Here is a 24521-nt window from a genome sequence, read left to right as displayed (position 1 = left end):
TTTTTATATATTTTATTTCAGTGCCAATTATGCGTTTCCTTATTTTTTTTTAATTTTTCCTAATTACACATTTTGTGAAATCAGCTATGGAGTAACTGCAGCTGCTGAAGTAGCAAGAGCAATATTTCTCTCTAGTGGATAAAGAGAGTAAAGTAGAAAATAAATGGAGGGACTTGATTAAAAACATGCATTTAGGTTAAGGTTAAGTTACAGCTGACCGTGACTGTGACACGTTATCACACTGGATTATTGTGTAATAATTAATGCAGCCAGTGAAACCCAGAGGGCACAGTTTAATCAGCGTTGTGTAAAAACTGCTGTCATAGGTGGAAATGTGCCTGAACGCATTGACGCATCTGAAACCTCCTAGTAGCACGTCTTCAACACGCCACTTCCTCCACAAGCAGCAACTAGTTTCACATGTGTTTTTCAAATGCAGGCAAATCTGAGACACTGGAACAAACCTTTAAAAAAAATCCAAACTCATTTATTTCAAGTTGTTTTCCTATCACTCCGTAGCTTTATAGCCTTATCAGAAGAAATTTGTTTGCATTTATGAAAGTGGCATCGCATCTCTGATTCTACCAAAATCCAAAACAAGCTCCAGCGTTGAGCCGTACAAATACTGTACCATACAAATACATACATACAAGTAAATGCATATAAAAAAAAAAAAGGTAAAGGTATTTTCAGTGAGATGTTTTTTTTTTTTTTTCCAGATAGAGCTCATGTGCCGGGTTTTGTCAAATGGTCTGATGAAATGTTTAGTTCCACTTCTTGAAGAATTGCTTGAAGATGATGGTCTCTTTCCCCTGTGGCAGGATCTCCACCTGCAGCACAAGGCAAATACAACTTTACTGCAAAAATAATTACTGTAATAAATGTCATAGGTGTAATAATCCGTGCCCAATTAACATGAAGCCAACAGTAAGGATAATCACTGTGCTTTCTCCGGTATGTTAAGTTTGCAGTGTTTAACTTCAGTGAGTGATGAGCTGTACCTGTGTTTTCATCTTGGGATAATTCATTTGTTCGATGAAGCGATCCGCCATGTGTAGGGCCACCTGCTTCTCCTCAGCGTTCGCTGCGTTACCTGACGGTCAGTCAATCCATCGTGTTAGTGAGAGCGTTAAGAGTCAAAACAAAGGTTTGCACATAAATACAAACGTAGACATATGTAGAGATCTGGGTTTGCATTTCAGGCAGAAGACATTTACTGGTTCAGGGTCAGTTTGTGTTTTCTCACCTTTCCACACGAAGATCTTTCCATTGGCGCCATTGTCCAGAATGAAGCAGTCGTCACGGGCCAGCAGCTCCTGCTCAAACGGGCTCTTGTCAGACACTTTGGTCGTCTTCATAGAGCCTGTGGCGTCGGACACCTGTGGTGCGAATATAAGCAGGTTTATGCTTTGCTTCATTAAATAAAACAGATGTGACAGGGAGTGAGATCAGTGCGGATGAAGTGACCTTGTAGAGGGAGGCAGAGTTGGAAGCGTCTGCTTTGGTGTCCTCTTCTGGGCTGCTCTCTGCCAGTGCTGGCATCCTTCCCAGGACCTGCTCAGCAACATCACAGACACGTTAAACATGACCACAAGATTCCTAACTGTTTTTGGATCTTTAAGTTTGTAGTAATCATATGATTTATAGTTCAAGGGTCTCCTGAATTAAACAATTTGATTGGTGATGAAATAAATCCATTAGAGTTCTTCAAAAGTCTGTATTTACCTTGAGCATCTCTTCAGGCTCTTCCCCCTCGTTGACGTCCACGATACAGGCTTTACCGTGTCTCTCCGTGTCGCGGATCAGTGAGGCGATCTCCCGCACTTTCTGCTTCTCAAAGATGTTGGCCTGCGACCCGATCCACACCACAATCCTCTGGAGAGCAGCGAGTCAGCATGAGATGACCAAGAGGAAGAAACTGACACTTTAGTTTATGCAGTTTGCAGTGCAGACATCAACATCAGGAAGATCAGGGGATTGGGAAGAAATGTTATGCATGTCCTCTTCTATTTGGATCTGCAGTGTCCTCACCTCTCCGAGGTCCAGGATGAAGCAGTCTCCCTTGTTGAAGCTAGTCCAGGACAGCTGCACCTCCTTGGCACGGATGTTACGTTTCCCTTTGACCTGATACAACCTGTGCACCGTCCCAGAGTCCTGAGTCTTCCTGAAGCCTGACTCCACACCACCCTCCTGTGAGGGAAGAGGAATAGTCATGGCAAACCTCTGTGTTTAAGGTCCATTTTGACTTGTTTTATGTTGGTTAACCAAACACAGGTTTCAGATTTAATGTCCTCATCCAGAATCAGGACTATCCCCGATCCCTACCTTGTAGCTGACCCCTCTAGGAAAGAGCGCCATGAACTCCGAGGTCTCACAGCCCTGAAGCTGCCTGTGCTGAACAGGCTCACCGCCCAGAAAGCTGTCCAGCTGAGTGGACAGCATGGCACAGGCCACCTGCTCGTCCCCAGACGACTTCTCTCCTGCAACAGAGGAAGGATTTGTCAGAGAGGAAAGAAACAAATCTGTCTCCAGAGAAAAAAACATCCAGATATTAACATATTGTGCATCAAAAAACATTTCAGTGTTGTTCTAATTATCCAGTTAAGACACAGTTTCAGCAGGAAAGAGAAAAGAAAGCGAGAACAGAAAGTAATAGAGCGAGAAGAATGAAGAAAAAGAAAAATGAGAGAACGCATCAAGAGATGAGGCCAGAAAGGTTGAGATGTCAGAAACAGGCGCTGACAGAGGTGACGGGTTGGTGAGACCACAGACGACACAGGGGTCATCCATTGTAAACAGATGGAGGAGGGAGCAAAGAGAGCTCTCTCCAAGCTGTGGCAATCAGCTTAGTGTTACCTAAACACTGGATACATGCTGGAAACAACAGCCACATTTGAGCACTGTAACAGTCCTCCTGCAGTTTTAATGAGCCTCGCTCTAAAATCATCCCTCTCCATCCAGAGTCTCTCCCCACGCAATGATGCAGCAGGTCAGCGCTGTGTCTCATGTGTCATCACCATTACCAGGAGGGTTATTATCTAGTCAGCTGCGGCACTGGGCCAGGGTTAGGGGTGTAGTAGGCGGTGGACAATGGTTACTGCTTTTATTAGACAGAGGAAAACAGAAACAGGAGAAGCATCTCTTTCTTCTCTACACAGTTAAAGGAGCACTCCAGGCTCTGACTCACTTTGGACTTTGTGATTAAAAGGCAGCAGAGTTGGAGAAACCGTCCTTCTTTCTATTCCACACTTTTTTCTTCCTTGTCAGGACCTGGAGCCTACTTTACCCACAATGCAACTCAACTGCCTCTGTAGATCCTGGGTAATTAGCAGCTAATGAAGCCTGCAGCACAGAAGAGCAGGAGGCTACAGAGAACTCACTACCAATAGATTGTTTCCATCTTCAGACCTGTGGTCTCTATCGCCCCCTGTGGACCCATGAAGGGCTTCATGCAACATTTAGTCCTCCCCAACAGCTGGAAACAGGCTTTGTTGTGCAGTTAATGTGAAGACCCTGGCTCTTAAAAATACCAAGAATACTTTACAGACAGCAGGACACAGTGTGTGTCAGTGTGTGTCAGTCTGCCTATCATCTCTTCTTCGATCCAGGGAAACAGCATTAAGTTTGTTATTTCTTTGATAAATAAATAAATAGTCATCTGACACTGATCGATTTTGTCATGTAATGAGATGGGATCTTTGGACCTGGAGGCCTGCTGCGTGCACAAACAGCTATGGTCTTGAGACAGATTCATGGCTGCCTACTGTGTTGTCCCTACTGTCTGATTCAGGCTTGGCTCAAAACAAAGCCTGTGGGTTTATTAACAACCATCACCTCCAAAATATTTGCAGTGATCCCTCTGATCCATGTCAGGTCTCACTATTTTTCCCCTGCATTACAGATACACCTGACATAACCCAGATGTGTCTCCGGCTGCTCACCGATCCACATGTGGATGTCGGCTCCCTGTTCACCGCGGTTATCCAGCACCAGATACGAGTCCCCGTTGAAGAAGGCTCCCACCTCGGAGGAATCCAGCCGCACGGCCTTCATCTTCTCCACCCTCCACACCCACAGGCCCTGGTTCTGGACCTCTGGACCAAACTGACCTGGTGCTGCCTTTAAGTGGAGCATACTGCAAAAAGAGAAGAAGATGATGAGTAAGACAAAAGAAAAGACAATGATAAATGTTGGAAATCCACTTTTTTCTCACAAAATGTGATTTTAAAAACAGGAAGTGTAAATACGTAGTTCTGTCATGATTTCCATTTAGGAATCGATGTGTGGTTTTGGTCAGAGTAAGGAGAACTAAAAGCAGAAGTAAAGTCCAAAAAGCTCCCACAAATATAGGAAGTACCAATTTGTCACAATCTGTTGCCTCTCCCTTAAATCTGGACAAACTCCCACGAAACAGTTACAGACTTCAACTCATCTCCGTAATGACTGACAATGTGGGTTTTTGAGATGCAATCAGCACAGAATGAAACACTGTGTTGCTGCATCATTTTGAAACACTCAACACTAGTGTCACTATAAAAAAAAACAGGTGTGGCTATATACAAGCTAGATCATGTCTCAGGCAAGAATGAGGTTGGCTGAGTCACCTGAACGTGCCCGCCCCCTGTGTCTTAAAGTTATTCATACTCTTTCACACAGGAAGGGGAAAAGAACTGTGGTTTTAGAAGTAAATTTTGTAAGTGTGTCACTCAACCACACTTGTGCCTCTTCCTGTCACTGTGCTGTGAGTTTGCTTGACTTTTTTCTCTCACTCTGTGTCACTGTATTGTCATGTAGCAACAGGTGATTGACTTTAGATAGATTAGGGAGGGATCTACAGGGCTGACAGGTGACCCTTGAATTCAAGTAATGTTTTAAGGTCAAAAATGTAGTTTTCTCATTTTCAGCCTGATTATCTAAACTAATTATCAATTTCAGCACCAGAAGATTAAAGACTTGTGTTTTTGCTTCTACAGATAATAATCGTCAGGCTGATAACAGCAAACTGTAGAAACCTTATCATAACTATGTTGCATAATCAATATCTGCAGCTTTGTGGGGGTTTTCTTATAAAACCATCAGTGTATAACTCAACAGTGTCTCTGTGTGCTGCTGGATGGGCACCAGGCAGCAACAATAATTGATGAAGAGGTGGAAAACATAGAAAATGATATTGATTATAATGATTAGAGCCAACTCAGAGCACTGACACAATATATAACACACTGTTTACATCTGTCAAAGCTATTAGGCAGCAGAAAATACTCAAACTAAGACTAAGACACACAGGATATGGTTTAAAAACAGCTTTTTAATAAACTGCCACAAATAGACTGGTGGAGATTAGTACCCAGAGAGACCTACAGTGCTGCAGAGTGTTTGAACACATGAAATGGTTGAGTAGTGGAGGTAAGGCAGCGAGGAAACAGAAAGGGCCTGAGGCAGCACATGCAGGAGCCTTCAGGTTAAGGTTACAACGCTTGAACAGCCGCGCTAAGAGTAAGTAAGGAAGCAGAGAAAAGGCCCTGGTCCACTTAACTGTATGATCTCCTCTGGTACCTCCGGCATGCTGTCTGCCTTTGGCTCCATTCTGCGTGTCCAGTGGAGTGTGTGTGAACCAGTGTGTGTGAGGTAGTAAAGGATCAGGGGTTATGTTTGCGTCCACCTGGCTTCGTCAGCTTATATGTGGCAGGTAACAAGAGCCGGTGTGATGAAAGCCTACCTGCAGCCTGTGGATAGGACGACGCATGGTGGGGGGTAGAGTCGGGTTCCTGGCTAAAGCTAAACACCAAGTGGATTTTACTGGGAAAGCAAACTGCTGGCTGTCCTCTCGTCCCTTCCGTCCAACCTCTCTCAAAGCAGAGGGCAACAAAGATCAACAGGTAAGAGCTGCAACACTCTGTTTCTATTCAAAGCAGACGCACAGAGGGGAGCTCAAAGCCCCTGACATGCTCTAGAAATGACTCGGAGCCCCCACACCCTTTCCTAACCTCTCACCACCACCATTCCTCATTCATCCATCCACTTCCAGGCACTAGTCACCAAAGGTCCCAGGAGTAAAACTCATTTCTGAACAGCTACAAAAGGTTTAGGCCAACTCCAGCTTCCGGGGTCCAAACACCAAGTTTATGTGAGCAGCTACTTACAGGCAGAAGATTATGATGTTAAGATCTATCCTGTATTTTCCTTGAAAGTGGCTGAAATTCTGCAGAAGTAACTCCCAGTCATGCAGTTGCTGCTTTCACTCAATCAACTATAATTAAAGTTATTTTCACTAATTATTCAGTTTCCTCTCTGCAAGCACGTCAGCTGGGGATTTTATCTGCTGCTATTTTTGTTCTCTACATATCAGGCTTTGTGCTGAATCTGTCAGTACTGACTAATTATTGATTTTAGCCACACATAATTACTAGTTTGCCAGATTAAAGCTTCACCCTCCCTTCCCCCCTCCCCACAAAAGGAAGTTTCAAGATTTTTACACATCTGATGCAACAAAATCCATTTTTAGCTGATTTTCAGTTGTGGAGCTCTTGGCAGTACAAAGACCTTTAGTCAGTCAATGGAAGATTAATAATCGACTAACATTTCTTAAAGAGTAATCATTTAACAAATCATTTCATTACTATTTTCAACTTAAACTTCATCTGTGGTTACTGTTGCTTCTCCCTCGTTCATTTTATTGTAAAGTGAATATTCCAGGGTGAAGTTTGTGCTGCTGAGCCATATTTCACCATACTGACTATTTAAAAAAGCCTCATTAGTCTCTATGATCTGATCGAGTCATTTAGGTGGATGAATGGGGGGAAAAAGTGAGATTTGATAGTGTCACTAAAGAGAAAACAAGGGCGCGGTCAGTGGCGCCTGGTTAGATGGAGCAGAGACGCAGATGGAGAGAGATGCCGAGCGGTAGATGGAGGACAGGCTACAGGGCCCTCAGTCAGTCAGTCAGTCAGTCAGTCATTGACAAGCAAACAGAAATATGAGAGCAGACCATATGCAGGCGGACAGAGCAGCGGGCGTGGAGAGGTGTGAGAGCAGTGTACACTGGATGGTTATGAGAGCAGAAGTTGCAGTCAAGACAGAAATTGAGAAGGTCAGAGAACAATGAGAGAGGAAATCCAGTATCATGTGAATGGAAAGCTATTCCTCCACTGTTTGTAGGAAAATGTGTTTTAACCTTTGCAAACACAACGCTTTCTTTTCTGAATTAAATCTCCAGCTGTCAGGCTGGTTACCCCACACCAAGGAAGTTGTGAAATAACTGCAGATTAACCCAAGAGGATATGCAGGAAGTGAAACAGGGACTGAGGAGGAAGGAAAATTAAAGGTGCCTGCCATGAAAGTGTAGCAGGGAATGAGCGAAAAGATGAAGCTCAGACAGAGTGGAGTCTCACTGAAGTGAAAACTAAAGACTCCCTGTCCTGCTGTGGGATTCCTCAGCTGGTTTCAGGAGGAGAAATGTGACGAGCAAATAAGAAAAATGTTCCAGGGGGAATCAGTGAGAAAGGAAAACAAAGAAAACCGCAAAGAAAGAAGAGAACTGGCAATGAAATTGTACAGGAGGAGGTTTAACGTTAAGACTTACTTTGGTTAGTGAGCTGCTGGTGAGACACAACACGTCTGAGCAGAGGCTGGAGAGGAAAGCATTCATGCAAGGACAAACACGTCCTTTAAATACACAGATTGTTTCACGCACGCACACACACACAAAACATTTCCTGCCTCTGCCTGTCGCAGTTTAAGCCCAGCCCTCTGAACCCACCACAAAAAAGAGAAAAAGTGCGGAAACCTGACTCAATCAGGACTTCATGTAAACTCAAACAGGCCCAGCCCCAGCTGATGAACCTGATGCTCATCTTTCAACCTGATTTTTAAAAATGTTAATCTTTGTTAGACCTTATATCTTTAAGAAGCACAAAAAGGAGGTTGTAGAAACACTGAAAATGTGATAAACCCACCCTCCTTAGCTTTCTAGTACCACTAAGTCGTATATATTAACTCCCAGAGTTTCTTTTTTAATTCATCTTTGTACAATTTGTTTGAACTTTCAGCGATCACCATCTTATTAAAGATTTAACCTCTAAGGTCTCTACAGAATATCAACTGACCCAAGGACAGTTATTAGTCATAGTGCGGAGTCCCGTGGTTAAACACAGGCCTCAGATCATCATTTGTCCTGAGCTCCTGTACAGACTTAACTGGGTGAGGTCAGCACTTCCACAGGTGAACACTGGGAAAGCCCACTGATACCTCTATATCTACCTTTATATAATCATCCACACCTTATAGCTTTACTTATCTAAGGTACAAACACCACGCCTTCAAACATCTGGTGAGGTGTATTTACCTTTAGACTCAGTGTTTACGTGCACAGTAAATATTCACATTGTTTGCATTAGGTTTCATTCATACTAACCACTGATTTGGCCCGGGCTTGTTTTCCACTGTTCTAAACAGGCTTTTATTAAATTAGATTTATTTGTTGTCTTAAATATCACTCAGTTATTTATGTTGGATACTTTGAGTAAAAAGTTTTAAAGTTAAATGAAATTAAACCTGCTTAAATTTTCAGTCAACCAAAGTACATATATATATATATATTTTTTTTTTAAAATAGCAACTAAATATAAAATCTAAATATAAAACCCATATTGAGTATTGAGGTCTAGTGTTTCACTCAGTGGAAATATAAACTCAGTGAAGAGCTGGAACAAGGAAAATAAACTACATATGACAGAAATTACCAGCCTTAAAGTTTTTTAAGGTGAAATGGGAAACCTGTAGTTGTCAACTTACCTGTTTAATTAGGCTCTGAGCGCCCCCTTCTGGACACATAAATACACTTAACTCTTCTCCTTTGGTCAAATTTGACCAACTTTTACCCAGTAACAGTGTCATGTTGGTTTTGTTTCAAACTGGGTGTCACTTCACATCACCTGATTGACAGACTCACTTCCTGTCAGCGAAAAGGTGAGTTCACAACAGCTTAGCTTCCCCTAATTTGCACTAAATTGACATAATTACCATACTGCTAGATATACAAGCAGAGCCATGTGACAAGTTACATGAAAACGACGACAAATGTAGTAAAAGTTTTTATTCGTTTTTTTTCAAGTCAAAAAACAAACAGAACAAAGATACAGAGAATGAGATAATGAATTGATTTCTATACAGTGGCAATTTCAAGTTAAACCTTTGCTGAGACATGAAGTCGTTCTGCGTGAAACCCTGTCTCACCCTTGGACGCACACTAACCGCACACAAACACACATACACATTCAGTCATCCATTCAGCTGGGAGTCCTGGTGTCCTGAACTGACTAGACAGCACACAGTTAAAACAACAGGATTGGATGCAAGCATAGTGGACCAAATGTCAACTTCTGGGACTTTATGAAAAGCATCAAGGTCCACCACAATATTTACTAAGTGCCATTACCAAACCTGCTTTATCGCAAAGGCCAGAGGATGCTGACCTTTCAATTCAAGACCATCTTGGAAGCAGTGTTTCAACAAAATTAGACAAATCTTTAAACAAAACCTGTAAGAAAAAAAAAAAAAAAAAAAAAAAAAAAGACTTCTCAGGACTCCCAGTCAGATTCGATAAATCCCCACCCTCCCCATGATTCCCCCGTCACAGGTACATAAACTTGTAGAAAAGGAAACACTGATTTCAGAAATGAGGATCACTTGTGGATGAAGAGGGAGGAGACCCAGGAAGTCCAATAAACTAGCATAGTCAAACTCCACTGACTCGTGAAAAAAAAAAAGCAGCCGTAATCAAAAGATTGTTTTTTTTTTCTTTTAAAAATAGAGAGGCCAAGTGTGCTGTGGAAAAACTGGTTCCACTCAGGAACAAAAAAGCCAGCGTGAGATTAAATGTCGCCCTCTGGCATCTCAAGAAGCTAAAACACTGAACTGAAGCAATGTCACAACCTGGTGATGGCACAAAACGTACAGCTGTTAGTGAAAAGGGCAGATGCTTCCATGGCAAATACTCGGACAGTTGTGAAGAACCGGGGGTGGGGAAGAAAGTGGGGGAAAAAAAAAAAAAAAAAAAAAAAAGCACTCCCCTCTGTCCCCTGCCTCTTCATCCACACTATATGAACATGAGCCTCCTGCAAACAGGTTTACAAAGTCACCAAAAGCAAACAAGAGAAAAGCCAAAAAAAAAAAAAACAAAATCTTAATTTGCCTCTATTTGTATTCACACAGAATAGCAGTTAACTTACTTTCTTAAATAAATGGAATAGTCCAAATAAATGTGTGTACACTTCAGCTATTAGAAATGGGATGAATATTAGCAAATAGTGGGAGGGATTTGAACAAATTTCAACCTAAAGCTTGATTAAAATGTATTAACAGGTGCTACTCATGCAAACAATAACAAAAGCAGCAACGCCAAACTAGTATCCCTCATCCACAGGTTCCCCATTTCCTCCTAGAATCAAAATTAGAATAGTCATTCTTTAATATAAATTTTTAAATCCCCAGTGTTAAGGGAAGAATAATATCAGGCGTTTTTAGTTTTTTCTTCTTTTTTTCTTGCTTTTGATGCACAAGTCTCCAAAATGGTACAGGACAAGAGGATGCTGGTGGGTGTTTTCATGACATCTTTCAGGTTTGGTCTTTGGGGTGTGAAGGAGGAAGAAGAGATGGGTACATATAATTATGTAGTTTTTGATGTTAGGAGTGAAATTTCACCTGTCTGCAAGCCAGTTTCTCTCTCCTGTATCGTCTGCTTCTCGTATTGGATTTTACAGTCCGATACGTTAAAATAGTTTGGGTCGAATACCTAAAGCGCTATCAATCATCACAAAATGCCTCCACAACTGGCAGCAAGTGGACTTTTACAAAAGCAGCAAAATGTCTAACAAGATAGACCTTGGTGAATTATGCAGTAAACCTTACCTCTTTGATTTTCTGTAGAGCTTATATTTTAGTGATGAATACAATCCACTTAACTTTTGAAAAAAAGGCTTTTGGCAATATGTATGCTTTCCAGGAGCAACTATACACCCAACATTTAGAGAATGACAGAGAGAGACTGGATCCAATACGGCGTAAAGTTACAAAGGGACATTTTCTCCCCCTCATGTGTTCACCACATCTTCCTCTCCTTTTCATTCCCTCTTGGGATTTGCAGTTTTGCTTCCATACGCCATGTGAAAATTAAAAAACTATTTCAAAAGGCAGCCTTTTTTTCCTTCAGGCAAAGCAGTTCAAGTCTTTCACATAAGTTTCAACTATTTTTGGGGTAAAGGTGGGACAACTCCCCCAGACGGTGAAGACAGAGGTCTCAAAGGAAAGATTTCTCTGGAGAAAAATGATCACAATTGGAACCCCTGTGGCTAAAAACTGTGCCGCCACCTCCAGCTGGTTAAAGATGCTGTCCATCATGAGGTGACGGGGGTTTCTTCTTCAGCTGCCGCCCCTCCTCTTCCGCAGCTCAATTGTTCTCCTCGTCGCTGTCGTCAGGGCTAATGGCTGGGCTGTAGGTGGGCGAGGTGGGGCTGTACCCAGGGGAGGTGGGGCTGTAAGTGGAGCCTTTGGGACTAGTTGGCGAGTACGTAGGAGATGTGGGCGAGTACTTGGGTGAAGTTGGGGAATAAGTCGGGGAGGTGGGAGAGTATTTGGGACTGGTGGGGGTGTAAGTGGGGGAGGTAGGAGAGTAGGTTGGAGAGGTGGGGCTGTATTTTGGTGTTGTTGGGGAGTAGGTGGGGGAAGTCGGTGAGTACTTCGGCGATGTGGGGGAGTACTTTGGTGAAGTGGGTGAGTATTTGGGAGAGGTTGGTGTGTATTCTGGTGAGCTGGGGCTGTAAGAGGGTGAAGTTGGGGTGTATTTTGGGGAGGTAGGAGAGTAAGAAGGGGAGCTTGGGCTGTACGAGGGTGAGCTGGGTGTGTAGGTAGGAGACTGTGGGGTGTAGCGTGGACTTGAGGGTGAGTAGGAGGGGGAGGTGGGAGAGTACGAGGGAGAGGTGGGGGAGTAGTTCGGGCTGGTTGGGGTGTAGTTGGGAGAGGTTGGGGAGTAAGAAGGTGATGTTGGGGAGTAGGAAGGAGAGGTGGGGGAGTAGCTGGGCGAGGTGGGGGTGTAGTTCGGTGACGTGGGGCTGTAGCTTGGGCTGGTCGGCGAGTAGGAAGGAGAGGTCGGGGAGTATGATGGGGAGGTGGGGGAGTAAGATGGAGACGTGGGAGAATAAGAAGGTGAAGTGGGTGAGTAAGAAGGCGAGGTGGGAGAGTAGCTGGGTGATGTCGGGCTGTAACTTGGCGACGTCGGGCTGTAGCTTGGCGAAGTGGGAGAGTAGGAAGGGGAAGTGGGGGAGTAAGATGGAGAGGTGGGGGAGTAAGATGGCGATGTTGGGGAATAAGATGGGGATGTGGGTGAATAGGAAGGAGAAGTTGGGGAGTAACTGGGCGAAGTGGGAGAGTAGGAAGGAGATGTTGGGCTGTAGTTGGGGCTAGTGGGGGAGTAAGAGGGAGAGGTGGGGGAGTAGGAAGGTGATGTCGGAGAGTAGCCAGGGCTCTGTGGGGTGTAGCCTCCAGGGGAGCGAGGCTCATAGGCCGGGGAAGTGGGTGAGTAGTTGGGTGACATGGCTCCACCTAAAGGACAATAAAAATTTTAGTCAAAAAAAAAATATCAACATAACCTTATCTACTTTTTTTTTTTTTTTTTCCCCAGAGAGAGCAATGTCTAACCTGGAGATGGGATGTAGGGGCTGGCAGGTCCTGGAGACCCAGGAGACCCAGGAGTGGGAGACCAGGCTGGGGAGTAGCCTGGAGAGAAGCCACTTGCATCTGATGCTGCACTGGGAGAGAAACCTGCTGCTCCAGGTGTCATGCCACTTCCTAGAGGACATTAAAAAGCCAAAACTCAGTGAATGAAACCAAAACCAGGAGAAGAGTCAAAGCAACAGGACTTAAAACTCACCAACACTGGGGGACCAGGCGCCATAGGCTGGTGTAGCTCCGGTGTTCCACGGGGTCATGGCTGGTGACATACCGCTCATGGGGCTCGGCACTGTGCCGAAGAACATTCCAGTGGCTGCAGAAAGGACAGATACAGAACATAAATATGACAGGCTCTTACACCATTATAAAAACTAACGTGCATTAAGTCCACTAAATCTCTCCACTTACGTCCAGCCACGCTGATGCCAGGGATGTTTGTAGGGATCTCCATGCCGTATTTACACTTCTCAGCATCCAGCAGCAGGTCAAAGCAGCCTGTCCCAGCCGGAGCAAGCTGGCCAAGCATGATGTTCTCCGACACACCCTTCATGGGGTCACTCTCACCATGGGATGAGGCCTCCATCAACACATCCACCTGAAGGAGAAAAGCAACACAAAAGAAAAAGGAAATCTGGTTATTACTATAACTTACAAAAAAGATTTCTTGCAGAGTTCTTGAGGTACTGATTATCTTCTCACCGTCTCCTCAAATGAACACTTCATGAGTGGTCCTGTGTCTTGACGGTTGATGCCGTGACGTGTGATGGCCATCAGGTGACCGCGACAAGTCATGGTGTCACAGAGCAGAGCCAAGTGACGGTAGTTGACGTAGGAACCATCAAAGGAGATGACATGGTACAACTCCCTCTCCAGAGCCTTTCGCACAGCCTCGATTCCCAAGACCTACATAAATGAGCAAGCCATAGAGGAGACAAAATGAATCCAAAAGTGACTGTACCTAATACTACAGTGGAGCTAAAACCATGTCCTGCTCCCATACCGTGAAGATCTCCACAATGTCATTAGAGGTGGTCCTGACGGGGTCAACGTCCTTCTCGCTGAGCACCCTCATAAGGCTTACTCCATCCGTCTCAAGGATCCACTCCTGCAGGGCCTTGAACTCACCATCCTCTGTGATGATGATCTTCTTTTTATTGTCAGTCTGGGGTAAGTGCATGTACACCTGAAGGAAAAGAGTTCGACTTAGAGCCACAGGACTGTGTTAAGCTTGTATGATATCAATAACGCCACAGGGGAAACTCCTGTAGGAATACTGTGTATTTTTATTGTTTTCACTCTTACCTTGCTGATCTGCTCAATGCCTTGTAGGGTCATGTCGGTCAACATGTTGGATTCGATGCACCTCAAGAACACATCATCATCCATTTTGTCCACCACCTCCTCATCCTAGATAAGGATGATGGTTGTTTGTAGCTAATATGGAAATTGACAACAGTGCCTTTATTGCTACTGAATAACAAAATATCACTCACCTCTTGGAACTTGTTCTCATCGCTGTTCATGATTCTGATCCGCAGAACCAGCTTCTCAGCATTATCGTCATTGAAGATACAGTTCAGATCATCACCAAAACCTTGTAGAGGGAACAAGTGTGATGTTAGGGAAACACGCATCATTTCTGTTTCCGGACAAAATAAGAGCATGATTGTTGCTGGTCCCACCTGCATTGATCTTCTCTGCGATCTGCTCCATAGTCAGCTTGCGATCAGTCATGTGCTTGCGGTCGAGCTCGATGCGCAGCAGCCACGGTGAAATACGAGTCACATCAAAATCAGGCATCTCATAGTAGACGTTCACCCACTCCTGGTCCTCAGCCACCACTGTGTTCTGGGGGTTGGGGTCATAATAGATGGCAGTGTTGGCTGTCACCTGAGGGGGGAAAAAAAAAAAAAAAAAAAAAAAAAAAAAAAAAGGTGAATATTTAGTCACAGTGTTTAAAGTAGAATGAATATTTTATTTTTGACAATATTGTATGTAGAATGGTGAAGCAAGAGAAGGTGAGAATTAAAGATAAAACTACATCACAGTAATTTTGTCTCTTACTTTTCTCAGCGTGGTGTGCTCCAGTCGACAGAGGATGTCTTTGGCCCTCTCAGCATCACGTGCCGCCTGACCCAGCAGGAAAACTGTCAGCGAGGGGGTCTTGGGCCTTTTGGAGATGTTGATCAACTCCTTTAGACGAGGCACACCGAGTGTTACGTTCTTGGCTGACACACCAGCGTAGTGGAAAGTGTTTAGGGTCATCTGGGTGGCCGGCTCTCCCAGGGACTGAGCAGCTAGAGCACCAACCATTTCACCTGGGTGGGCCTGGGAAAGGAGGCAAACAGGCTCATAACTGGGGGAATATTCATTTTAAGTTCAATGTCTGAGAGCTGATATCTCTTAAACCACATATATCAATATGCTAAACTTACAATGGACTGATTGAACTTGGTCTCAATCTCTCCCAGCAGCCAGTCAAAAGCCTCGGTGGAAAGGCGGAACTCCTCTGTAATGCGTCTGGAGCAGAGCGTGGAGCGCAGGTGGATGTTGAAGAGCAGAGTGGCGTTCTCCTGGGCCTGTCTGCTTAGCGGGTCGTCACCGTTCACAATCACAAGCTTCTTACTCAAATCCTGAACACCTGAGGATCCAAACACATGCAAAGATTTAGATTTGTGCTACAAATTTCAGTTTGAGTATAAAAGTTTGTGATGTTTTTGGCGTAATGATAGAGAACATTTTGCTCATTGATTCATTACCCTGCACCACTCTTAATGGATTCAGGTCTGTTGGGTTTCGAGTGTTGATGCGGAAGATTTTCTGCGCGTTCCAGATCATTCGGGCCAGGTTACACGGCAGTACCACCTGCAGGAGAGGACAAACATTTCCATATGTGAGTATTTTCGATTGCATGTGGCAGAGTAAGAGTGCTGAGGAGCAGTGGTGTTTCACCACACACCTTACTGTCCCCGGTGGGGAAAATGGCTCGGAGGACTTCCCTGTCCTCCTTCATCTTCTCAAACTCCTTCTCCAAGGCACTCTGCACATGGGCATTGGTCAGCACGTCTTTTACGACGTCTTCCTGCAGCATGCGCCTCAGTGCTCGCTCGTTGGTGCAGTCGAACTTGAACCTGAACAGATTAGCAGTTAAAAGTCACGTATGATAGACAATAACCCATCTTAAACATAAGCACGTTTGGTACTAAAGCTCGCTTTTCATTCATCACAAATCCACTGTAGCTACTCATGAAGAAGATCAACACAAATTAAAACACAAACTTCTCTTGGCCTCCAAGTCTAAATATGAGGCTGAAATAAAGGGGGTTAAAATTTACCTCAACTACAACGGTCACCATCATAAACACTTTAACTGTCTAAGTATATGCACGTATGACTCACTTCTTTTCGAAGGCCTTGTGTGAGGGTTTGACCGTTGCCAGATTTTGGAACTCGACGTTCTCTCCTGCCAGGCCGTCCTCACCGTAACGCAGCTGGACCACCTGGTTGATGGAGTTACGTACCGTGCCGTCATACTTCACCATCACAGACTCCATAGACTTGATCAGACGACGCTGGATGTAACCTAGTGATGTAGAACAGATTTTTTTTTTGGATCCTAGAGTTACTACAAAGTCACTAAACTGCAAGTCCCCATGTATTTTTAGATCCTGACTCACTTTTTCACAGTTTTTGACCATGTTCAGACTTACCAGTCTCAGCAGTCTTGACGGCTGTGTCGATCAGACCCTCTCTGCCTCCCATGGCGTGGAAGAAGAACTCTGTTGGTGTGAGGCCGGCCAGGTAGGAATTCTCCACAAAGCCTCTGCTCTCAGGACCGTAGTCATCCTTAATGAAGTGAGGCAGTGTGCGATGTTTGAAGCCAAAGGGGATTCGTTTACCCTCCACATTCTGTTGCCCTACCACAGCAATAACCTAAATAAAGAGAGAAGAGGGGCTGTCAAGGTACGTGAACAACACTATATCATCTCCATCTACTGTAGTGTAACGGTATTTGGAGTGCACCTGTGAGATGTTAATCTTTGAGCCCTTAGAACCAGCCACCACCATGGACTTGAAGTTGTTGTACTCGGACAGAGACTTCTGGGCAGATGATCCCGTTTTGTCACGAGCGTCATTGAGGATACGATTCACCTGGTTCTCAAACGTTTGTCTCAGCGTGTTACCGGGGGTTGGCTCCAGCTCATTGTTGTGGGCTTTCTCGATCACCTGGGAGGTGAAGAGCAAACTTACTTTTCTGTACATTTTTTATTTTTAAACAGGACAAACTGGTAAAACTGGGATGAAATATTCTGCTTACTTCTATCACATCCTGTTTGGCCTTCTTGATTGTATTCTGGATGTCAAGATACGTCTTAGCATCAGCAATGGAGTCACCAATACCAATGGAATGACCTGAAGATGATAAGGAGTAAACTTAAACTTTAAACATTTTGAGAATATGAAATGTTCAAAGCTCTTAACATCAATTTTGGTTAAATACAATCATTGCCCTATATTTATTGTTTGATACCACTATAATACAGCAATAAAAATCACATTAACTTCTCCGTTTTCTTACCCTCAATGAGCAGCCAGTTGTTGACCACAGTCTGAATGTTGGAGTAGAAGAGTCGGGTGATGTCGTGACCCATCTCCAGGTAGGAAATGTGGACGAGGGAGCCAGCTGAAGTTCCCAGAGACTTCTTACACAGGATGCCCATGATCAGCTCACCGTTCTCCACGATGACCTATGTGAATCAGTTCCACATGAGCTTCCTCACACTTTAACCAACTTTCTATCTTTAATCTACACATAATCAGGGTTTTGTACCTTGGTGTCCCCAGGTGAGATGTGTTTGTAAGGGCCACTATCCTCATCGTCAGGGTGGGTGCTGTGTGTGCGGATGACATTGATGTGTCCAGGAATGATGAGACTGAAGACCTGCTTCCCTGTCCACAGAGGGCGAGGCTTGAGGATCGCCGGCTGAGGCATCTTCCCGTCCCATGTGGAGAGGAACATGAGGAGGTTCATCACTTCACCCTGTGGTGGAGAAACAGTGAGTGGAAAGTTTACAAAAAAAGATAAATCACAATATCTGACATTTTTTATTCACCAGGCTAATGTCTGAGTTGCCCCCATCATCATTACCCTCTCTAAGAAGACATCTCTTTTGGTGAATTTGCGCACAGCTGTGAGGGTGTCCTGCACAATACCCATGACGGGTCTGTTGGACTGAGGCGTAACAATCATACGCGGCACCATGGCCAGCTCCTGAATCTCTGCCTTCGTTTCAAGGGACTGAGGGAGGTGGAGGTTCATCTCATCCCCATCAAAATCAGCATTGTACGGGGTGGTGACACTGGAGGGCGACAAGAGGTGAGCAGGACGTTAGAGCTGCTGCACCATGTTTGTTAAATAAGTTACACTGTTACAAAGGAAATGTATTTAAGCCAGTGAGGCTTGTTCTTCGTTTAGTACCTGAGGTTGAGTCGAAACGTGGACCAAGGCAGAATCCGAACTCTATGTCCCATCATAGACATTTTATGTAGTGTAGGCTGTCGGTTGAAGATGACGATGTCACCATCACACATGTGTCTTTCCACCTAAACAGAGAAAAACAGTGACACAGGATTAAAATAAACTCATGATGTAACAAAATTGATTCTTAGTAATACAGGATGCTTTTGAATTATTTGTTTTAATCTTGCCTTGTAGCCAATCTGCAGGTGAAGGTCACTTGGTTTAGGGTGGAATCTCAGGTCAATTCTATCACCATTGTCACGGATGATGTATTTAGCTCCTGGGTACTGACTATTGCCTCTTCGCACCAGCTCTTGCAATCTAATAGACATTAAAATTTATTAGGCATTAAATGTGATGTGCAATGGAAAAAAAGGTTTTTATACATCATGCAAGGTTTTACTAATTTTCCTGGTGTACCTGTCAATGTTAAAGGGGGTGACGATTTCTGGGAAGGTCATGTTGGCTGCGATGGATCGTGGTACACCCACTTGGTCGATCTGCAGGTTGGGGTCTGGGGTGATGACAGTTCGGGCAGAGAAGTCCACACGCTTACCCATGAGGTTACCTCGGACCCGCCCTTCCTTTCCCTTTAGCCTTTGTTTTATGGATTTGAGAGGGCGGCCAGATTTTTGCATTGCCTGGGAAAAATCATTTAAAAATTAAGCACTATAAAAATCTTGCAAAATTTAAATACAGAGAAACGTGACTAACTGTACATATAATAACTGTATATATGAAAGCATTGTGAAATCCATACATACCCTTGGCAGGCCTGGCAATTCGTTGTCCACCATTGTAGCCACGTGAAACTGAAGCAGCTTCACATCCTCAGCGATAACATGAGCTGCGGCACCACTCTGCTCGTTTCTTCTCAGCTGATTGTTGATCTTGACAATATCAGCCAGCTTGTGAGTCAAGTCATCCTTTAAAACAGAAGTTTATTAAAGGGTTATTGTTACTGTCAGGTGTAGAGCTCATTTTAACACAGCTTAAGAACATGCAGGAACAAAAAAAAAAAATTGTTTGGCAACACACACAAAATTCAGTTTGGTTTGTTTTCCTCTTACTTGGTTGCGAGCAGATCCCTGCATGACAACAGCAGGCCTCACAGCCAGCGGAGGTACAGGCAGCACAGTCACAATCATCCATTCAGGCCGAGCGAACTTGGGATCCATGCCCAAGATGATATCCTCTTCATCTGCGATGCGCTTGAAGATCTCATGCACACGTTCAGGACTCAGGAGGATTTTCTTCTCCTGTGAATCCTCATTGACGTGCTTCCACTCAGCATACAGTTCCAAGCCAGAGCGCCTGATACGTGGCTGGTAGCGACCGCAGCCACCATGACCCTGTGTGGGACACAAAGTGAGGGGTAAAGAGTATGAGACAGGAAGTACGTTTAGCAGTGCCCTGTATGTTGAGAGCTGAAGCATCTAGTAACTATGTCAAATACCTTTTCCTTGGTGATGTCCTCCTCTGTCTCCTGCTGTTCCATTCCAAATTTGTTGTCCATCTCCTCCCCTCCTTCACAAATATTTTTTCCTTTGCACAGCTCGTACACATGTATTAAACGTTTCCTGGGCTGCCCTTTAGATTTCACCAAGATGTCTTTAATTTTTGGATTGTTCTAAGAAAGAAAAAGCAATAAGAAACATGTATCAAAACTGCAAAATCTAAGAAAAATGAAAAAAAAAAAATCCTGAAGAAATATTGCTCATATAATAAAATATCAGAGTTTTAGCATTTTGGACTATAAAATGTGATATATACTTACTGAATCCACTAATAGTTTGGAGCAAAAGAAGCAGACGCACCGAAGAACTTTCATTATCTTTGTTATGAAGCCAACGTGAAAAACTGGCTTGGCCAGTTCAATGTGCCCAAAGTGGCCTGGGCATTCTGTCATGTTGCCTGCGGAACAAAATTCATAACATTTACCTTATGGCAGCTAATGGCAATAGTATATTCTTTTATCTTAGCATGACGTGCTTCATGACACTGTACCTGCACATGTCTGACATCTTCCAGTTCGTTCTATCACCCCCTGTCTTGGGTCCATAAGGCCACCAAGTTTAGGACGTCCTCCTTCTGTTGTCTCGGGGTATTTGATTCCCCCTTCAGTAACTGACATTCGTTTCTAGGGAGAAAGATAGCATGTATATAGGTGGATGGCACAATAACCAGGAGCTAAGTATCTTCTCTGTGATATAACACACGTTAGCTTTTCATATGTTCGTCATGAAAATGTATTTACTACAAGTGGAACCATCTTAAATGAATGAAAATCTAAATGTTCTGTAAACAACTTTTACTATGGTATGAAATTTGATGCTTAATTATACAGAGGTAAAAATGATACCTACTAAAGACCCAACACCGAGTTCAATAAAACATGCATGTCTGACTTTGTTTAAGTTAACGTTTATTCATTTATTGTCAGAGAAAACAGACCAATGCGTACAATGCGATCTGGGTAATATTACCCACTTTGTCCTCCGTAACGAACAGTTATAAAAGTTACCCAAATCTTTACTTACTGGTGGCACTAAATGTTACATTGCAGTAATAAAAAGGGGGTTTAATTCATGTGACAGCGTGGATCTTTTTTTATAATGTTGTGCTTTAGGTTTTTCAAACTTCCTGCAACATGCTAGTTAGCACGAGCTCCACTAGCCTGACACAGCTAGCTAGGCTAGGCTAACACCTTCCGTTGCCAACAGAACCGTGTCTTTTCCATAAATGTAAAACTACAAGATTAGTGAAGAGACTGCAAGAATAACGTGTGATCTGTGAGTGAAGTAATTTTAAAAAATACCCAGTCCCCCAAAAGAAAACCTACAAGTTCATCTGGACTGATGATGCCGAACTGAACTCTCTTGATCGTGCGCAATGGGCATGCGCTGTCGCCGGAGGGCGGTCCGTGCATCCTGTCTATTGAAAGAGCCGCGTCCTTCCTCGGCACGCCGCTTTGTGAGCAGGAACAGGCTTTAAATTGTCACCACGACTCTGGTCAGGCCGCCAACGGTGACCGGAAAGTCTCCGAAGGCGATATCCCACGGACCTCTGTTGTCGGTTGCCGTTATAGCCCAATTATTAACACTTTAATCCTAAATAAGATGGCTACCGACAGCTCCCCTCCCTTTTCCTGATCTACACTCTGGAGCGCTCTAAGCGCTTCTGAGCGTGAAGCTGCCCAACTCTTGCTTATATAGACTGAGCGCTTCCTACGGGGTCGCACACTCACAATGGCAGGGACTGGCTCTTCGGAAGGTGGGACATTGATATCTGTAGTAAAAAGCTCATTGGCCGTTCGCACTAGATACATGAATAATTTATTTTATTGCCTTTACAACCAATGAGATTGCACGTTTATTTTCCAACCAATCAAAACTAAAGGCGGGCGTTGATTTAATCAGTACTCATTCCTATTGGTTTTATTGAAACACAGTCGATGGGGGTGGGTGGATTTTGCATCCGAAATGTTAATATTCAATTTAATCCATCCAATTGGTCCGCTTTCTTATTAATATTAAGTAGCGGAAACATGAGGACCAATGGTCACGAAGAAATTAATCTTTTTTAGCGTAATTGCCACAAAACCCGCCTCTTTCCGATATTTGCCGAATGCGGCCGAGGCGGGTTTCTCCCCTCAGAGCAAAAATAAAAAAAATCTCTGTTCTCCCGTTCGTCTCGCTGTGGATCAGCCTGGGCTCTAAGAAAAGAAGCTCAGGGCTGAGGCCTGTTAAGATCTTTGATGTAATAAGGCGGAAATTGTTAAAATACATGACATTTTCACATCGTAAAGTTGTATATTGGATTACTTTTTGAGCTCTTTCAAAAATAAGTCGACTTTTCGATTTTTCGACCTTTGCTTTAGAGGATCTCTGGGACTTTGTCGCAAGCCTCGGACTAACCTACTCTGGATGGCCGGCGAGTGGACTGGATTTTCCGTATGCCCTATAGGAAAGTCTGGGCGAAGCCTTAAGTGTTAATTTAACGTTGGTTTTGAAACGGAATATAAATATTTTTACTTATGCGCATTTCTGTCTGATTTATCGCAAATTATATTGTTCCATTTGTGTTACATTTTTAATCATTTTGTTAAATTGTGACGCTTCTTTGTAGGCCACGTTTCGAAGGTCTGAAATGCCATGGTTTTAGCGTTACTTCCCTGGGTGTTTTATTTTGCCACTGAGTTTATTTACTCAAAGGTGTAAGTATTGGATACCATTTGAAAGCTAACTAATTATAGTTTTAAATACCACGTCCAGATTTTGCGTGATTAACGAAATAACTGTTGAGCTTTTAAGCTTAACATACGACTGAGCCAACGACGACGGTATGTTCCCTGCTGTTTGTCATTTTACTTTACTCTCTGCATTTATATTGTCTGTTTTATACAGCATTAGTAACCAGATAAAGTATGTTCAGATGGTGTTATGGGTACAATGTAATTCTTGTAAGGTAAAGCAGCAGGAAGACTTAGCCTCGTACACGGTGTTACTAGACAAAACGTTCAGTTAGCTAGCTGCTTGCCAGTTATTTAACGTTGTTAGGTAGATAGCTTATTAAATTCCCGCTTCCTGTAGCAAACCTTTGTCAGTTTGTCAAGGCTGAGGTGTATGAGAGTTGTTTGCTGTGTTAATGCGGTGTGTTTGTGTATTGTTTTGGCGTTGTAATGTTGCTTTCGGGCTGGAATAAACGCTGTTGCTACAGCTAGCACACTCGGCAGTCCGCTAGTACTCAACATGGCGGTGTTTGACGATATGCTCTTGTTGTGAACAAGAAAGATGGAGTCTGGAATATTCTTCTTGGCTAACTTGCTCAAGCAAAGAGCTGCGCATTTGTCTAAAATGTTGAGCTTCGTGACAACATATGAAACGTGTGTGTGTTTCTATCTTAATCTAAGACGGTGTCGAAAGTGTTAACGTTAGGAAATAGACTATTCAATGGTTGCTGGTTCTTCGTCGGTGTCGAAAGTTGAAGCCATTTTGCTATAACGTTATAACTACGTGCATGTGGGTCAGTTATTTGAGGGGTGAGCTTGGTGTTAAGGTGGTACCGTTTTTTAAGCAGTCGACTTTACCGTGTTTAGTGCAACAGCAGCGTGGCATCGTTTTTTGAGTGTTTTTGATCACCTAAAGTTGAGGCGCCGTAGTTCAGTGTTAATCCCTGTCCTCATGGACCAGGTAACGCCATAACGTTAAGCCTGTTACACAATAGATTTATCCATTTAGCTCTAAACTCCAGTTTTGACAACGATGTAAAATATCCAAAACGCTACTGTGTTCTTGTAAGAGCCACAAACTTCCATTGTCCTGTTCAGGCGGTGTGTGTTTAAGGTGCTGAGATATTTCTCTTGACCCTGTTGCATTTTGTCTTCATAGAGTAAAAAGAAACTCGGAAGGGAAAGCTCAACACAGTAGTTGAACCACCTCTCAGTATGCCAGTGAAATGGTTGCATAATCTCAAATTCGAGTAGTATTTGTTACATGTAATAATAGCCCAAGAGCACATTTGTCACATTTGTTGTAATTGTTTCTTTTTGTTTTAAATAAAGACACTGAAACAACATCATTGGACTGTGGGTTGTTTATTCTTTGGGAATTATTTCAAGTTGATTTTTTTTTTTTTTATTATTATTATTTTTTTAAACATAACACTGTTATATACCTGCTGAGTGGGAGAGCGTATTGGTTCTGTGCTGCTACCAGCATGAACATGCCTCTTTGCCATCATTTCTTTTTGGCAGGTGTAACAGAGCAAGGCATCATTCAAGCCCAGAAGGAAGGACAGAGACCACATCTGCAGTATCCTTATGCAGTCAAACATGTTCTTTTGTTTTTAATTAATAAACTAAAAATCTGATTGCATGCCAGGTTTGAAATGCATAGAAGAACGTGTCAGTAAATCACTTTGTTTGCCATATACCACGAGTATACAAAGGATTTATTACTGACCAATTGGCTCCCTCCTCTGGCTCCTACAGAGAATGATCAGCACTGCAAAGACATTGCACAACCACATTTTCAATGCGGAAGCGGGTCCCCCAAGGCTGTTAGACGTGCTCCCTCTACTGCTCTGAGCAGGGTAGTGCATAGAGTCTTACTTGCGTCAGGAGGTATATAGTCTGTTAGAAATTTGGTAATAGCACTGTTCTGAAACTCCATTAGTCACGTTACAATTTCTGTTCATGTAGGGATTGTGAGTAAGATTGATACAGATCTATACAGGGAGTGTTCAGTGCATCTGTGCTGTTTTGTCCCATCAC

General features: G+C 43.5%; 2 protein-coding genes across 2 annotated transcripts; both read right to left on the bottom strand.

Annotated features, from left to right (window-relative positions):
• Window positions 1-716: 716 nt before the first annotated feature.
• Window positions 717-7728, bottom strand: capgb (capping protein (actin filament), gelsolin-like b). Its single transcript, XM_026297874.1, has 9 exons — window positions 7583-7728; window positions 3942-4135; window positions 2326-2480; window positions 2032-2190; window positions 1726-1875; window positions 1468-1554; window positions 1247-1379; window positions 1002-1093; window positions 717-830 (listed from the first exon to the last, which is right to left on the bottom strand). Exons 2-9 carry the CDS (start codon window positions 4132-4134, stop codon window positions 765-767), a joined length of 1035 nt encoding a protein of 344 aa, XP_026153659.1. The 5' UTR covers window position 4135; window positions 7583-7728; the 3' UTR covers window positions 717-764.
• Window positions 7729-9560: 1832 nt separating this feature from the next.
• On the bottom strand, window positions 9561-21413 carry polr2a (RNA polymerase II subunit A). The gene is made up of 29 exons (XM_026297836.2): window positions 21090-21413; window positions 20255-20387; window positions 20025-20161; window positions 19704-19877; window positions 19318-19599; window positions 19012-19173; window positions 18668-18888; window positions 18436-18568; window positions 18206-18330; window positions 17876-18086; window positions 17558-17767; window positions 17306-17474; window positions 17045-17139; window positions 16750-16953; window positions 16437-16659; window positions 16126-16309; window positions 15686-15857; window positions 15486-15591; window positions 15162-15367; window positions 14791-15054; window positions 14409-14616; window positions 14220-14320; window positions 14029-14133; window positions 13727-13909; window positions 13426-13629; window positions 13135-13321; window positions 12926-13039; window positions 12694-12843; window positions 9561-12597 (listed from the first exon to the last, which is right to left on the bottom strand). The coding sequence occupies exons 1-29, from the start codon at window positions 21174-21176 to the stop codon at window positions 11447-11449; spliced, it is 5901 nt and encodes a 1966-aa protein (XP_026153621.1). The 5' UTR covers window positions 21177-21413; the 3' UTR covers window positions 9561-11446.
• Window positions 21414-24521: the final 3108 nt, after the last annotated feature.

The sequence above is a fragment of the Mastacembelus armatus genome, chromosome 18 (assembly GCF_900324485.2).
Source record: "Mastacembelus armatus chromosome 18, fMasArm1.2, whole genome shotgun sequence".
Taxonomy (NCBI): Eukaryota; Metazoa; Chordata; class Actinopteri; order Synbranchiformes; family Mastacembelidae; genus Mastacembelus; species Mastacembelus armatus.
This window is presented reverse-complemented; position numbering and strand designations above follow the sequence as displayed.